This window comes from Eutrigla gurnardus (assembly GCF_963514095.1).
Source record: "Eutrigla gurnardus genome assembly, chromosome: 21".
Classification (NCBI taxonomy): Eukaryota; Metazoa; Chordata; class Actinopteri; order Perciformes; family Triglidae; genus Eutrigla; species Eutrigla gurnardus.
This window is the reverse complement of record NC_139932.1, coordinates 7,150,228-7,167,558: the sequence shown is the minus strand read 5'-3', so window position 1 is coordinate 7,167,558 and position 17,331 is coordinate 7,150,228. Positions and strand designations below refer to the sequence as shown.

The following is a 17,331-nucleotide window of genomic DNA, read 5'->3' as shown; positions in this document are numbered from 1 at the left end:
TTCCACATCAGTCACTCAGATCATGAAAGCATCCCGATGCCATCAGATCCCTTTTGCAGAAAAACTTGCATGTAGTGACCCTCAATTTCAACACATAATTTAGAAAATGACTTATTTCTGACATGAAATTACAGACAAAAAAGTGCAGAAAAGCAGTAAATCCTGCACAGAAGCACAAAGTAGAGGCAACAGGACTTCAGTTGAGGCTTTTTTTCTGGCTAATTTCTGGTTCATATGTGCTCTGTATTACAATAAAAATACATACATATATATTTTCCATTTTCACTCCAGTTCACATTTATTTTTATTTTTGTTTTCACAAGGTATTTTCTTAGCAGCGCACCGGAGACTAAGTGGAAAAAGTGTTTTTAATGATTAATTTGAGCGTTGATCAAATCAGACTTTGGATAGAAGGGCTGTTGAATCAGGCGGTGCCAAATTACGCACAACAAGCAGTCACATCCAAACGTCCAGCTCGCCTTAAACTTCTACTTCGTGAGCTCCCAGCGCATGGAATCGTGTTGTATGAGTGTGATCTGCTGCTGGTGGGGCAGCACCGATTTTTTCAGTCTTGATCTGAACGACTAACCAAGTCTTAGAGAGATCAAAATTCAATCCCGTTCTGAGAAAAAAAAAAAAAAAAAAAAAAAAAAAGAGAGAAATGACGTTATTTTGAATATGTGCCCAAAAATCCTTAATGAATAACTTAGGACGAGTAGGAGGCAAAATGCTGCCCCAGCTGTTTCCTGTTGAAAATGTCTGTGTAATGTAGATAAATGTGAGGGATTTTCTCTCTAAATCCGTCTCCTGTTCGCTAAATCTCACTTCTCCAAAACGAGCCTGCGCAATGGAACAAAGTCGGAATATTGAGATGTGACATTGCCCGCATCTCATCCTCTTTCTCCCCGTTTTTTTAATGACTTCAAACAAGTTCATTTTCGCCGGGCTTTGTCTTGCGGAGACCCGTGGGGATGTCTAGCGCTCTTTCCTTTCAGTGGCATTTATGTGATGTCTTCAAGGTAACTTACCTGCTTTCCTTTGACACTATAACATTATCACCCTTCACTTGACTCGCTCCACTATTTGCACAGAGCATCCTTACTTTGAACTGGAAACTAAAACTTGTTTCACTTTGATTATCTTGATGATGTTTAAATGCATGGCAAATGTGGATGAATGCATTTCTGTTTGATCCTTTTTACGCAGTTAGAGAGCAAGTGTCCTGCATGTCTTTTTTATGTGTTTTTTTTTTTCTTTTCACGAGATAAGAAGAGATTGTCACCTTCTACTTAATTTGACTTTATTCCTCTTGACATGGATCGTTGCATGACTTTTCACCGCTCGGATGAATGGCTTGTCATCACAGCGCTTACTGTGCGCCCCTGCGCTCTTTTTCACCAGAAAGTCCGAATGCAGCTCTGCAACTTTCAAAGTAATTAGTGCTGAGTCTGCATTATTAAGTGCTAAATATCTTAACCTGAGGCTGCTGCGTTAAGAGAGAGGGGAGCTTAACATGAAAACGCGTAAGGGCGTCGGGACGGAGCGGTTGGGGTTGTGATGTAGATGGATAGTGTCCTGTGTTTATTCTTTTTTATTATGTATAATTTGGCCCACTCAGCTTCCTCGGCTGGGTTTGGCGGGAGAGCCGTTTTTCCATCTCACAGTTTGGATCGGAAAGATCCCTGGCGCTTTTTTGCAATCTCTTATTCTGCTTTCCTTTTTGAGCACTTTTTGGTTTAGTTCTGTGCGTAATAATGCGCTGACAGCTGCCTCTTTGGCACAGGGGGAAATGCTGAAGCATCATTACCAAGTGGTGATTTTTCAATGAAATTGATTAATATTTTTCGTGATCTGGTGAAGACATGCGGGGGCTGGATGGATGATAAGGAGAAACGTGTGTTTTTGAACGTGGACGCGCTTTGCTCGGTCGCGCACATCAGGCGCTCCGGAGCATCGAGCTGGTCAGCCTCCTGTTTGACTCTGGCACCCAGTGGAAGTTTGGATTTTAATACATTTTCCTCCACATCTCCAAAAGCCCTTGTAAAGTGACCATCTGTGGTCACGGCCACTTTTATTTTCATCTTTTATTTCCTTTTTTTTTTTTTTTTTTAAAGCAGAGCAAAAAGCCTGGAAGTTATAGGGAAACGAGCCTTCAGCTCACTGGGTTCAGTGTTATGTGGGAAAATGTTTAGTGTTGCCACCACTGACGAGTCATTGAGCAAGGCACCCAGCCACCAACTGTCACAGCAGAAATGCAGCCGTGTAATGTGAGACTTTCAAAGTGTGACCTTGCTTGGATTCTATGTAAAAAATCTCTCTCCTGTGATGCTCTGTCTTTAACAGCAGTGGAAATGTTCATGCCCTGCCTCTCTCCCTGTGCTGCAGAGTGCGATGTGCTGTATCTCCTGTAGCCACACCCTCTCACTACTGCTGTGGCGTCCTCACCCTGACTCCGACGGCAACAGGGGCGGGTCCAGAGACCCTGTGCGGGGCGGAGCTGGTCGACACGCTGCAGTTTGTGTGTGGGAAGAGAGAGGCTTTTATTTCAGTAAGTGCACCTTTTTATTTATTCATAAAGGTTGGCTGTATCCGTCCCAGAGCTCTCCACCTCCAGCGAGCTCATAAATAAAAAAGCAGCCGGTTTGACATCTTGTCTTGACTTTCCCTGCATTAATGTTCCCTTTCTTTCCCTTCGCTCGTTCCTCTTCCACGGTGACATCTTCTCTGTGAGTTCACATTCAAATCCCTGCACATTTGCCTTAATGCTCCGCTCTCATTGGGTGGACAGGAGCCCAGATTTTTGAACCAGCAAACCTAAATGAAAATATGGAATAAACGATAATTAACTATACTGTTGGTGGCAAATTGCAGTTTTGCCCACCGGCAAAGGGCTTTAAGTGGAATTTTGGCTGACTATCTCCAAGAAAAAAAGGAGGGTTAGGAACTAAATGTTGCAGTGAAGTTTTTTCTTTTTTTTCCACCAGAGAAGGGAACGCGACCCAAAGAAAACCCTCCACCAACAATCCAGGATTTAAATCTCAGATTTTTCCATTAAGGGTACAACCCAGCCCAGAACAGCACAGGATATATGGCGCTACCGAGGTTAGGTGCAATGTTCCACCGGCCTGCCAGTGTTTCTCAGGACATGTATCCTGATCCCTCTGTCAGAGACGAACAGCGTGACTGTACATTAGCAGTATGGCTGGCGCAAAACACAACAGACCTGAGGTTTATAACCTCATTATTCACATTTCTTTGGCTGACATCCACCAATTAAGCCAATTTGTCCCGAAGGAGCGTCGTATCGCCCCAAAAGTCACCTTAAGATTTCAACATTAATCGATGGTCCCATTGACTCCTGCACAGTTTTGACATAACAATCTATTAATAAATGGTTTGGTTCGGTCCCAAAGTTCTATGAACGATTTTTTCCACATGTGGTAGGCTTTGTCAGCTGCCAATTTCAAAAAGAAAAGAAGATATACGATTTTCTGTGGGAAATCAGCAGCATCTATAGTTTTCTCTTTTTCCAGTAATTGATTGCTTTCGCCTCAGGCTGAACCTGCAGTGGTTTGTAGATACACCTTCTGGAGAACCTGGTGACTGATGGGAGATTAGGGGCCAGGAGGGGACAAGTATTTGAATCTGAGCCTCAGTACAGCAGAGGAATATTGCAGCAGTGGCCTCATTTAGCCTTATATTAATGCAAATTCAAAGCCCTTACAAGACCAAACTTGAGACCACCTTGCGAGGGGAACGCACCAGCCACGATGTAATCTCAGGCCAGCGGCATAAAGTGGGGAGGAACCAATAGCCCCTTCACCACTTCCTGTCCCCCCTCCTAGGTAGAAGATAAACAGTACAGAAAGACTAATAACACCATTAAATGCATGCATGGGATGGGACACAAACTTTGGTTTCCTGCTTGACAGCCAAACATGCAACGCATGGATCGACCCCCCAAACCTCCATGCCACATGTAGCTACATAAAGAGTGCATTACTTCCTGTATTGGCAATGCAGATTGGCATTGGAAGTAAAGTTAATTGTTGTCACAATGGCCACAAGTATACCCTGTTGGTGTGATGGCGTTTAGTCGTCTCATTTAGCCACTTCTTAGTAGCAGACGTTTTTACGATGAGGGAACTGGAAGTGCAAAAATGCTAACTAAGTCTCGAGTTTTAGGACTCATCATTTCACCACTGCATGGACGTAATTCCTTACTACACTGGGCTGGACCAGAGGACCTATCAGGGTCCGTTGCCTGAAGTGTTTAATAACCATACCTATATCTCACATTGTTGTTGTTGTCATGCACAGACATTGTAGAAATACTTCATAACGGTTGCACGGATCATTCCACAGTGTCTTTGAACGTTATCCGAGTTCTTTTTGCAGACTCATCCAATATGACTGTTCTGTCTGGAAGCCATGTCACCATGCACCTTGCTACTGCTCCCCCACCGTCCCACCGCCACATTCCTCCACCCCTGCATGCAGCTTTTCCAGGGCCAGTCGTCATCATTCTCTGCATCGAGCCCTTTGTGCAGCGTTTGCCAGAGTTGCTTGGAGAGCCACCAAGCTGCTGCAAAGCTGCGAGTCTTGTTCGTCCAGATGCTGCTGGCAAAGCCCACACGCTGTGAAGTGGTCATGACAGCCCGCCTGATTGCCAGTTTTCTGCCAGTTAAGACTTTTTGATCTTTGGATTCCCTCCGCTGCAGCACTTCACTTGCATAAAGGACCATGTTCTCTGCATTTAGGCTGAGAGACAGTGGGAGATCAGGCAATATGCTATCAAAGACAGCTTTTTAGCTAATTTGTTAGCATCATTTTGTCATTATCTGATGCAACACCAACAAAACTTTAGTTGGAGATTTCGATTACGTAACGATTCATGTCTCAGTTTGAAGGTTCGTAACACGGTCCAGTGTTTGCAGCTGTAGCATGAGGCCGATGAAATGTTCTAGATCTTGACAAGGTATGAGGGTGTCCAGAGATCGGACGATGTGAGAATGTGACACAGTGTTGGCTACTGATAGCAGGCTTTTACTACAGCTTTGTAAATGTTTCTCACAGACCCGACTGTCCATAATCATCTCACGAGAACGTGTTGAACGGAGGCCAATGTAACCCATGAATCCTCATGCAGGATAGACTTCCTAAACAGGAACAGACCTTTTTGTGGTGTGGGGATTTTTATTTGTCTTTCCCGCATTACCTTACACTGTGCAGTCACCGAGCTGCACAGCGTCCATCTATCAATGCCACATTTTCCCTGCGTCGAAAAAGATGTGTATTTCACGAAAAAACCCTCCGTCCCCTTTTTTTCTGAGAATGCGATGAGGTTTGAGCAGCAGGGTGCTGTGCCTCGGAAAATATGCTGCTCCCTGTCTTGCACGGTTTCTCTCGCTCTCTCCCATTCTCTCTGTCATTCCTTCTCCTTCTCCTTCGGTCGCCACATGCACCAGTGGCTGCTCGCGTAGAAATATCTGTAGAATCCATTTGGTTTCTGTTGTCTACGGGACGAGCTCGGGGGCCAAAGGAGGCGTGTTCCCTCCCCTGAACTCTTCCCCTCAAGCCTGGCTGTGTTGAACTTGGCAGCCCTCTGATTGACAATGTGTCCAGAGACGGTGTTGCAACGACAGTAGGCTTTCTGTGCTGAGAGGGCTTTTGCCAATCCACCTTACGCATGTCACCAGTAAAGTAGCACACTTGCATTTTAAGACTGCAGGTTTCCTACCCCGACAGAAATGCTAAATAGTAGTTGGTGGAAATACTTTTTCTTTTTTTTTAGGTAATGAAACAAATTGTGGTCTATGAAACACACACAAAAAACCCTCCCCACCACTGTAGTCAGTTTTTCCAATTATTAGCCTGACCTAGAAATCCTCCGTCTTTGTAATGCTTTAGCAGGCAGGACCGTGGGGTGATTTCACTGCGATGTTCATTCCATGAATCAGATCTGTTATGGGAGTTTTTTGGCTAAAGTGTGAGTGCTAAGTGGCTCCCAGTCCTAAGTCACTTCATATTTTATCAGTTCATGCTCAAATATTCACATTTATACTAGAGTGAGTGTATATATATATATATATATATATATATATATATATATATATATATATATATATATATATAATCTCACTGTTGATTTCTGTGAAATGAATGATGCGTGGACTCGACAAGATGGAATAATCCATAATTTTTGGCAAATATGAACCGTGGTGAATGTTTTTAGGTGTTTTGGCTTGTCCTGATGGAATGTGGGTTGAAGGGGGGAGAGGGGGAATCGCTTCTAGCAGCCATTGATGAGACTTCCTCGCCAGTGTTCGTCCCTCTCAGTTTTATTCAAAGCCACTGGAGCTTGGAGAGGGGTAGAATGTGCAAACAGCACGTCACACGTGTGCACACGCACACGCACACACTCAAACACACACTTAGCTCGGCCTTGTGCCTCAGCAGCAGGGGATTATGTGGATTACAGGATGATCAGGACACCCCCCACCCCTCCCTCCCTCGTTTTACACTGGACCCGAACACACAGCGAAAAGGCACTGAGATCTGAAGAAAGACCTCCTGTGTCCTCTCCATCACTGAGAGAAAGGTGTCGTTTTCCCATTAAGACTTGAACTAAAACTCTCTGACCCTTCTGTGAATGACTGCTCTGCGAAACAAAGAGGCGTCTCATGAAAAGGACAGGCAGGCGTCCTCCAGATTTAGATCTGTGCATTAGCTGAAGTTGAGACATCTGAGGACACCATGGGACTCAACAGCTTTACGTTTGAAACTCTTCATCAGTTTAATCCAGTCACATAACGTCCTCAAAGAAAAGGACAAGGATATATAGTTGCGGGTATCAAGGTTCATGGTTGATATCCTGGGCTTTTCTGGCATTAGGCGGTCTCATAAATTCTCTTTTATGTGGCACTCCAGTGGAAATACACCAAAGAGACCTGCACCTGATCACTTACGAACATTTCAGCAAAATTATGAGCGATGACAGGGGCAACACTGTCTGAACACTGTCTGACATATCTCATGATGGATAGCTATTGGCCGCTAAATCATCTGGGCACAATTAACCTTAATTACCTTTTTACCTTCGTCAGGTATATGAGTGAGTGTGCAGGATTTCTTGGTCCCTTCAGTCAGGGGCAACCCTGTCTAGCTTGCATCGATTCTGACATTCATGAAATCAAAGAATGCCATACAGTTGTTAAGCCATCCCAATGTATTAGTTTCAGCAGATGCACGGGGATCTTCTCTTTTTGGCCTCATTTTCTTATTTCTAAATAATGTCTCATAATAAATCCATTTTAATCTATATTGATGATGCTGTGACACTTGGATGTAGTGGCGGTGCCTATGGATAGGATGCAAGTGGCACTTCAAATATACCATAAACTGGTTGTGGTACCAGTGATAAAGAGGTAGTTTCCAGTACTTTAGCAGCTCTTATAGTCCCTGCCCAGCTGTAAACTCCTTGACACTTTGCAGGAAGAGCAGAGCACAGGCTCCAAGAATCCACTGGTTTTTATTGACCATGACCAAGCTGTAAAACTCAGATACTTTCTGTGCCACTCTGGAATGGGGGAAATCCAGATTGGCGCCGTTCCTTGGAGGAATGAACGCTATGTGCGCTGAGGCCGTCAAACACCAAACCAAAAGATGCGAGGTGAAGCGGCGCAGTGGCATCTGATGAAACACTTAGTCAGCACTAAATTTGACAGGTTGATTACAGTTGGTGGTGCTGCATAGTTCTCTGGTACGAAGGATGCTGGCGCAGCGCTCCAAAGGAATGTTCTTTCGGACATCACGCACTTGGAAGGTGGTTCGGAGACGTTCGTAACCTGCTGCAGTCCGTTTGGATCGTCTGGCGCAATGCTGCGTTGGACAATCAAATGCATTCGTGTGCACATCCATGGTAGATTAATTTGTAACTTAGAACATTTTTCACCATGATAACTCTCCAAAGCTGTAAAAGCTTTTCTCATAGTATGAAAAGGCACAGTACAGTTTAGTTCTGAAAGTAATTTTGCGTGCAATAAGAACGCCAGTCTTGCTTTTTTTTTCGATGGCATTTTTCCACCATGATGTTTGTACTGTCTACAATGTAACACTGTGAACAAGTGGCGAATGTGAGACAGACCACCCATGGCAGCTGGGATAGGGGAATGGTATGTTAATGGGGCAAACAAACACAGGACTTGCAACCAGGAGACCCGTGTTTGAGACTGGTGTCCCAAAGTGTTTTCTTTATTTTTTTAAAGTTACGGTCGTGAAGTTTGTGACTTCCTGTTATGTTGTTACTGTAACCAACCCAGGATGTTGCCTAAGCCTAACTGCGATGGCGTTAAATGACACCGAAAAGCCGCTTTACAGCGTTAACCCTGTGGCTTATAATAACATCCGAACGTGTTATAATGACCCGGCGAAATGTCCCACGAGATCAGGTTGGCAAAGAAGCAAGCTATGAACCCTTTACAAACAACATTTTAACCCTGTAAAAGGCCGGTATGTTCCTTTCCGTTAACATTCTCTAGCTGGTCCACTAAAGTCTTTGATTTCTTACATATTACTGTAAATGTGCAGAAAGTGTATCTTCACCATTCCCCCCCTCAAATGAAGCTCATTTAGACATAACAGCACTCTGCATCCTTGATCCAGAGGGCCGCGAGGCAGGAAGCACTGGCAGGAAAGGTTGTTTACCCTTATTTGTTTAACAACAGTCACAGAAAACAACTCTTTATGAGGGATTACAGCAGCTATCCATGGAATTGAAGCATTTAAAATCTTCCAAAGCTTTTAGACCTGATTATTATATGCGTGTTTTTCCCAAACCTGCCCGAGCTGATTATCCTACATGTTACAACCGGTGCCAGCTGATTTTTCTCTCCCTTCCAGCTGTTTGTGCAGCAGGGTTGCAAGCTATTTTCAGAATAATAGCGGATGTTAATTTGTGAGGCTTTATTGGGAAGGATTGAAAAACAGGCCAGGCAACGAGGCACGGCCCCTCTTTTGGCTTTCAGCAGCAATTATATAATCGCCAGCCTGGCCTGGACGTCATATTTCTCTTTTTCTAAATTTCTTGACATCAGGTGTTAGAATAGCAGCCAAGGCCGGTCCCACTGATGATACACAGCGCAGGGAAGAAAAGGCTTGTTTTTTGACTGAAAGGACCAAAAAGAAAGAATTAGTAAAAAAAAAAAAAAAACGTGCCTATAAAAGGTGTAACTGAAAATAATAAAAATGTAAATGCCAGAAGTTAAATTAAGAGATTTGTCATCTACATATTTCATTCAACAAATCCCTTTTGCCAGTTTGAAATCTGGTTTGTCTGTTGCCTAAATAATACAGGTGCACGTTGTATTTTTAGCATCATTCTTACCTGATGTGCAACATGAAAGCCTCCTTATCGTCCCCACCCCCTTTTTCTGCCCTCTCATTCACACCCCCATTATCTTCCACTCTGGTTTGTGTCTGGGTGTCCGAGGAGAAAGATGCTGTTTCTGAATGAAAGCTGCTCTCTGTCCAGAACAGCATTGTCAGGACAAGGCAGACAGAGAGCAGAAGTTAATGCACTTTGTCAGCACTGGCAGGCTTCTGAGCCAAGAGCTATTAACTCTGAGAGGGAAAGGCATTTCCTCCTTGTAAATGCCATATTAAATTATTATTATTTTATTTGGTAACAGGGAAAAGCCCATCAACGCTATATTGCTCAAGTTGAGCAGGGAATTGTTAATGGAGAGACTGCGTTTTTCTAAAGGCCACCAAAAAAGGGTGGGTTTTGGGGGGTAAGGGAGATGAAAAAGGAAGTGAGTATTGGCATCATGGTAACTTGATGTGGTCACTGAGTCAACAAGCTGAGTATCACACCTTTAAATAATGTTTTACCCATTTATTCAGTGTTAATATAGACTACAACATTTCGTCCTCACGTCTACTGGCCTTACTCGCCATCGCTTCTTGGGTGCATCGTGCCGCCATCTTGAGTGTCGCTGTTCCCCAGGGTGCTCAGGCTTCGTCCTAATTGAAATGTGAATGCACAGTGGGTCATTGCCAACAGCAGTGTGGCCTCAAAGCCTGGCCATTTCTACAGGTTGATGGGGGCCCAGAGGGCCTGTGGTTTGGCCTCACCGGACGGGCCTCCGTGTAAAAGATACCTGGGCCAAAATGGCTGAGTGTGATATTCTCCACGTTTGGTTGACTGCGGCCCCATTTTTACAGGGAAGCAGCTGCCAAAAATGGTCCATAGTGTGTAATGTGATACACTGTTAATTATACACGGAAATCCATGTCATTAAGGCTGTTCATATACCATTGGAATCAGACCCATAACTTGGCCCTTATCATTGCTAACAGATTATCACATTATAACAGATAAAGCAAAGAAGAAAAATCTGATTTATATAAATTGTATTACCTCTTTACTAAACACCTCTCCCCTTAGTTACTGTCACTATGCCTGTCTAGCTTTTTGTTGTCACACTGCACATATATAGCCTACAATGATGAGATACACCACTCTAAAATCTGAGTAAAATTCAAAACAATGAGTCATTCACTTCAGAAATAGGAAGACAAAAGCAGGCTTCATGTGTAGCCATTGGTTAAAGTACCTATCTAATTGCTATCTAATGGGCTGCTGGAACAATGCTATGGCATTGGCGTAGCAGTGGATTCCCTTGTCATGACATAACCTGTAACGCCACAAAATAATGGAGTAAAGGCTGCTTTTCCTTAGAAGTAACAGTGGGTTTCTACTGTAAGCAGCATGCTAGTTAGCCTGACATGCTAATGTTTCTGGCTAATGTTAGGGCAGTTAAACACACTGTTTGATCCGCTCCTAGAACTTTTGCTCTCATATTTTTGGTTTTGAGGGCCAAAAATATTTAGAAGAAGAAGACTGTAGAATTTTAAATGCTATTTGTTTGAATAATGAAAAAGCAGCGCTGGAGGAATTTTTAACCCAGAGATTCAGCCGAGAACTGGATACAGCTACTGGGGAAGGTGCCCAGTTAATTCCTATGAAAGTTGGTCAGTGGCAACTTCTGAGTATAGATAAAATCAGATACAATTATCCAGATATTCTGGCGATCTTCCGCATCTATGGCCCCATAGAGCAAACGGACTAGTGTTTCCTTTAACCCCGCCTCTCAGCCCTCGCTTCAGCCTCTCGGCCTCTGACACATGAACGGAGGAATTGGGCTATTAGTGCATTTTACAACTGCTAGGATTATTCAAGATTTCGTATTGGGAAGTTGATTCACTCAAAATAAATTACATTTACAGACTCTTCTACATTTACAGAGATCTCTTTCCCAATGTAAGTCTATGGGGAAAAGTCTTTTTGGGCCCAATGGCGCAAAAAGTGGCCCAAAAGTGAGGGACCCAGAGGTTGTAATTCCACTCTTATGTAAAATGTCAAATCTTTTTCAAAGTCTGGCGATCTTTCTTTGGGCTTGGTAATAACCCCACGTAGTTGCCAAAACTAACTCCTCCTCCTCCTGCTGTTCCCCTTAAACAGGTAAACCAACAGGCTATGGCCCCAATGCACGGCGGTCACGTGGCATCGTGGACGAGTGCTGCTTCCAAAGCTGTGAGCTGCGTCGCCTGGAGATGTACTGTGCACCTGCCAAGACTAGCAAGGCTGCTCGCTCTGTGCGTGCACAACGCCACACAGACATGCCGAGAGCACCTAAGGTTAGTACCGCAGGGCACAAAGTGGACAAGAGCACAGAGCGTAGGACAGCACAGCAGCCAGACAAGACAAAAAACAAGAAGGTGAGCACAGCACCAAACAGATACACTCTAAAAAAGAAACAATTTACTCATCAGGAAATGTGTAAGAAAAAACAAGGGTGGGATTTGTATTTTGGTAGCTTTTGTCAGAGCATGCATGCCGAGAATGACAAAGAAGTTGTTGACATTTGTTCTCTTGCTGAGGGATTAGATGGGAAGATTGATACCACACTCATTCAGTATTAAATTAATGCAAACGTATGAAAGTAAACCTAGCATAAAGACGGGGGAATCATTTGGGGACTGTTCATTATTCCAACTGCCCATTATTCCAAAAACCTCAATAGTCCAAAAAATGTTGTGTTGGACAGAAAGCTTGTTTGTCCCGTCAGTTGAGGTCAAGAATATCAGGGTAAACCAACCAAAGACAGAGTAGATTGGGCCATGCCTTCGCTATGGTAGGGAAAAAAGGAATTGAAAGGTCCAATTATGTCATTTTGCATAATACTTAGCCATGTGTTTCGGAGAGTGTGTATTTTCGGAACAGTTGTAATTTGTTTTTGGGATAATGGGCCGTTAGAGAAAGTATCTTTCGATCCAAAGGGCCATCTTTCGACTGTTTTGGGGTGAAACAATGGCATGGCAATAATCAGACACAATATAAAATGTGTTAACTCTGTTATCATTTTGTTTGAGTTTGTTGCCTCTAGACAGAGCCCGACTAGCCAAAGCTCACCAATTAACATTGGGCACTTTCTGATAAACCAAGGCTAGAGCTTTTCCCCGAATCTTGATGCTAAGTTAAACTCACCGGCTGATAGCTGTAGATACATGGGAGTGGCCTCAAACATTTCATCCTATTAAGTTTTTTAAGGGGTCAATAGGCTAGCAGTTTACTGTATATTAAGAAAAATGTATCCATCCAACTTAAATGGCTTAATTTTCCTCCTGCAGAGACCTATACCTGGACATAGTCATTCATCCTTCAAGGTATGTATGCCAGTGACACTTTTTTATTTCAATGTATTGTCAGTTTCAGTTTTTAGTAATTAAACCTCTATAAACCATACCATCTCCACTCTGACATCCTCAAGAATTTCAAAAGCAAATTAACCTTCATTTTGTAATGAGAAATTAATTTGAAGAATCTTTGTTCTAACATCTTAATCTCTTGGCCAAAAAAAGGAAACGTAAGGTCTAAATGCAGACTCAATTTCATCCTAGTATGATCCTTTTAAGATTTGACCGTGTGCTTTTTACCCTTCTCTCAAAAAAGAAAACCATTAGCAAGAGAAGGAACTAAGTGGTTTTTGTGGTAGACCCAGTGGCACTCCTGCTCCCAGGGCAGAATCTCCACTCTGCTACTGTACATTATGTGCTGAAATTCTGGCATCTCACCATAACAGACTGACACGTGCAAGATCTGGAAATGAAGCGTTCAGTATTTCTACGTGTGCAGTGGCTTTCACATCACTAATACCATCATTAATGTGTGGTGCTATTGCTGTATCAATATTTCCATTTTCTCTATAAGTCAAATGGAAATATTAAGTCATTTGGTTCTATTTTTCTTTCACAAAAGAAGACATTTTTGGACATGCCAGCATTTTACATCAACTTGCATGTCAATAGCTTGGCCTACGAATGTTTAGAAGATGATCTCACCTATTTCAACAAGCCCACATTATTGTTAGTGATTTAATACTATCCCTTTACAATGTTTAGGATACTTTTCTGTTAAGTTTAAGTATTTAAATCTGGAAGTGGGAGCTAGCAAACTAGGCTAACTAGCATCTACTTAGCTTTCTAACTGTAGCAATGATGTCCACTTAATTGTTCATGTTATTTTAACATCTAACCATAACTAACCTCTGACGAGAGTGTGTCAAAGCCCTACAAATGTTGATACAAGATCAAATTACAATGACTGGATGATTTGGAACCAAATATTTATGCCCATTCATGCCCCATAGGGGCAGCTGTCTTTAAGTGAGTAATTACCCCTCTGACCAAGTTTTATTTTCACCATCCAAAGAACGCACATGCAGATTTCCCAAATCTGTCCCAAAACTTGCTCACTTTATCCTGTACCCTATATGTGTCTCTGCAACATGACTAAAATGTGTTTCTCTATTATTGCAGGATGTGCATCAGAAAAACTCAAGTCGAGGCAACACGGGGGGCAGAAATTACAGAATGTAGGGAAGGAGCGAATGGACAAATGCCCAGCGACTTGGGAAGAGAGAAGGGTGTGGCCTTACCTGGTACCCCTGTGGAATGGTTCACTGTAAAACAAAACAAAGAGGATGCTAACAAAGGTCCGAAAAGCTCTTCAAAATGATTGAAACCTGAGAGCTAAGTGGTGTATAAGGGTTTGATGAGGGATCTTGTGATTATTTTATACACTGCACCATTCCATATCGGGAGGAATTCTTTGTTAATGCAATGTAACAGACTAGTTTAGCTGCTAAAACACAAACAAGAGCTTATTATACCTCCGTGTGAGAGCGGCAGCATCCCCTGGCTCCAGGAAAGGTGGGAACCGATCTGGGCTTCAGCCAATCAGAATCAGAGAGCGGCAGGCTGTATTTGAGATTGAGTGGTCCATCCTGTCCCCTGGACTTTGCGGGGGTAAATCCTTTTACTCTGAGAGAGTGGATTAATTCACTCCTTTGGCAAGACAGGATACGTTGTCACCAGTCCCATACAACAGTTACTACCCCAGTTCAAATCTGATCATGTGACCTTCAGAGTTTGTTTTTATGCACCATGCATTACTGAGGATATTTGTAAAGGTTTGCTTTAAAGATCGGGTGTTTTATTATTAGAATTTAAACATTGTTTTAGATATTTTACCTTGAGCCTAGATCCAATCCCTACTTTTCATTGACACCTGAAGGCAGCGTTCTCGTGGAAGTGGAGTCCCATGAAGGTTTGAGTTCAATCCAAATCCCTCTTAAATCCCAGGAAGTGTTGATAGCCTGAGGTATGAGTCTACAACCCAAACACTTCTAAAGCAAAAGATCAAGCACCATTAGAGGGCATTTTCAGGAAGGTGGGAAGGTGGGCCAGTCAGTGCATTGGGCTTGTTTGGTTGTCAGCAATGGGTCATTCAGTGGATTCAAAGTACATTTGGCATATTTCAGTGGAATAAGACACATTGCAACAACCAGATACAATGTTGTGGCCAAATCTGATTTTTGTCAACAATCCAATCACCGGTGATCAACATTTGAGTCCGAGTGGAGGTCTGTGTTCAAGGTTGAGCGCAAGTCATGAAAGTTTAGTCATGGCAAGTCAACAGGGCTCTAGGAAAAGTCAAATATTTTTCTGATTCTCTTAAACAACTAACAATATGTTCCCAAATCTGTCACCACCGAAGTTTGAAGCGAAGGGAGAGGCTCTTACGATAGCCATGTAGAAGTTTAACGTTTGATGGATCCATCTCTGCCCATTATATTTGTTGCTTTAGGGAGGCTGAAAACTTTGCTACTTCAGTTGTCGCTTGGACTGCATTACTTGCCATCATGGCGAGAATATAACCAAAACCCCACAATAAAGTCCACCGGCAAAAGTGCAGATGAGACAATTTGGTAACTATTGCAAACCAAAAGTCTTCCTGGAGATTTTAGATAGGGCACACATGTAACAGAACACAAACACGCATACAAAGCACCCACAGTGTAAATGACAGTTGTGTAACTGTGAGCAAGGGTCAAGCACACACGTTTGATGAAAAGCCAGTTCTGAGAAGTCCTTGCATGAGGACTTGACAGTCACGGCTGTTTGTTCAAGCCTCCATGCGGATTTACATGTCATGTTAATCGCACAAACCGCCCAAGACATCTCATCTCTGCCTCTGCCTCCTCTGCCTGTGTATAATCAATCAGTACTCCCATTTATGTTAACCTATGCATTACTATCATTCATTGTACATGATGGTTTCATATAACAAAACTGTATTAAGAATCCTATCCACTGTATAATGGTGCTATTTTGTAGTTTGTTACTTGCAAGAGATGGCTAAGTCAGACAGATGGCAGGGCTTACATTGGAGGTCTTCCCTTTTGCACAGCCTTGTGGCCACCATTTTAATAGTGTTTTTATTTGTAAGCTGTTTCAATAAGGTAGTAGTGTAAGCGAGTAAATGTATCTGTGTGAAATCTGTGAATGCATGGAGATAAAACAAAAAAAAAAAAGAAAAGAAGAAAATACCATGTTTTGGTCCCAAGAAGGCAAAATGCTATTTTTTCTACTGTTTTTGAATTATTTTCACAATATAGATCCCTTATGCCAAATAACTTGACAAAAGTACTGTGAACTGTGATTCTTCCAATTGTATTGAGATTGTTGAAAGTCATGGTGTGCTCTTGTCTGTCCTGAGATGTGTGTGTACACGCACTTCGCCGGAAGCCAAGGTAATGATTATTAAACACACTTAACGCGAGACTACGTAACCTTTGCTGAACAGCGGCCACTGTGGCTACAAGTGGTAATTGAAAAAATATGGAATATTAAATTAGCAGACACCATTAGGGTTTATCAATAGCCGTGTTTCTATTCGATTGTCAGGCGAAGTTACAAAATGTGGCAAAGCAAAATACGGATTAAGGCGTTTCCAAACAAGATGCCTTGGCCATCAAAGCCACCTACAAGAGAGTTTTAAATGTTCTTTGATTTCATTAAGTATTGGCTAAGTTTCAAATTGAATAAAAATATATATCCAGGAAGAAGCCAACAGTCAAAAAACAGCTGTTCAGTCACGTGAGTTAAATAACATATTTAGCGCATCAGTACTTTTTCGACAAAGGCAAAAACCACCTCAAGTGATCATAAAATCTTCCTAAAAATATGTGAATGCAAACACGGCTTGCGACATGCTAACATGTAGTGTAGAATAATAAGGTTGGTAAAATAAATATCGCACAACATCTGACTTAAAGGAACAGTACAACATTTTGGGAAATTCACTTTCTTGGGAGTTAAATGAGAAGATACCAATAGCAATTTCATATACTTCCATTAAATACAAGAGTTTAGCCAGCAGCCAGTTAGCTTAGCTTAGCACAAAAAGCAAAAATGCAAAACAGCGTATTTCCCTAACACCTCATTTCCACTGCATGGAGCACCCTGTTTATACTCAACTCACTTCTTGGTACCAGGTACCTTTCTGAATATGTGTTCTACCACAGATAGCACCCACTCTGTTTAGGCCAGATTCTTAGCTGATTGACGTAGAGAGGCCCAGGTGCAGGATTGTGGGTGAGCCTAATGTGCCAAGGCCCGCCAATTTGATAAAATTAACATTTTAATACACAATATAAACAGAAAAATGTCCCCTTTCTAAAAAGTAAGAGAAAATATTTATTAAGTTACTATCACATGTGTATGTCTGGACCAGTCACGACAGACATCACACACTACAACGTTGGCTGAGATATTACTTCGTCAAATAAAAAAAACATTTTTTATCCTTTCATGCTTTCAGGCTTTTGCCTAGCATTCTATGTTGGCTTTAGTTTCTAGCTGTGTTAAGAATGCAATTGCGGTTGCTCTTGATGGTAGCTTGGCTATTAAAATCAATTCTGGTAT

The 17,331-nt window shown here is 42.4% G+C and overlaps 1 protein-coding gene across 1 annotated transcript; it reads left to right on the top strand.

The window, feature by feature from the left end:
• Positions 1-541: 541 nt before the first annotated feature.
• On the top strand, positions 542-16,228 carry igf1 (insulin-like growth factor 1). Its single transcript, XM_084038884.1, is given in 7 exon segments — positions 542-1,019; positions 2,386-2,436; positions 2,438-2,527; positions 2,530-2,548; positions 11,525-11,781; positions 12,694-12,729; positions 13,882-16,228. Coding segments are annotated over 7 exon segments (561 nt in total). The 5' UTR covers positions 542-971; the 3' UTR covers positions 13,942-16,228.
• Positions 16,229-17,331: the final 1,103 nt, after the last annotated feature.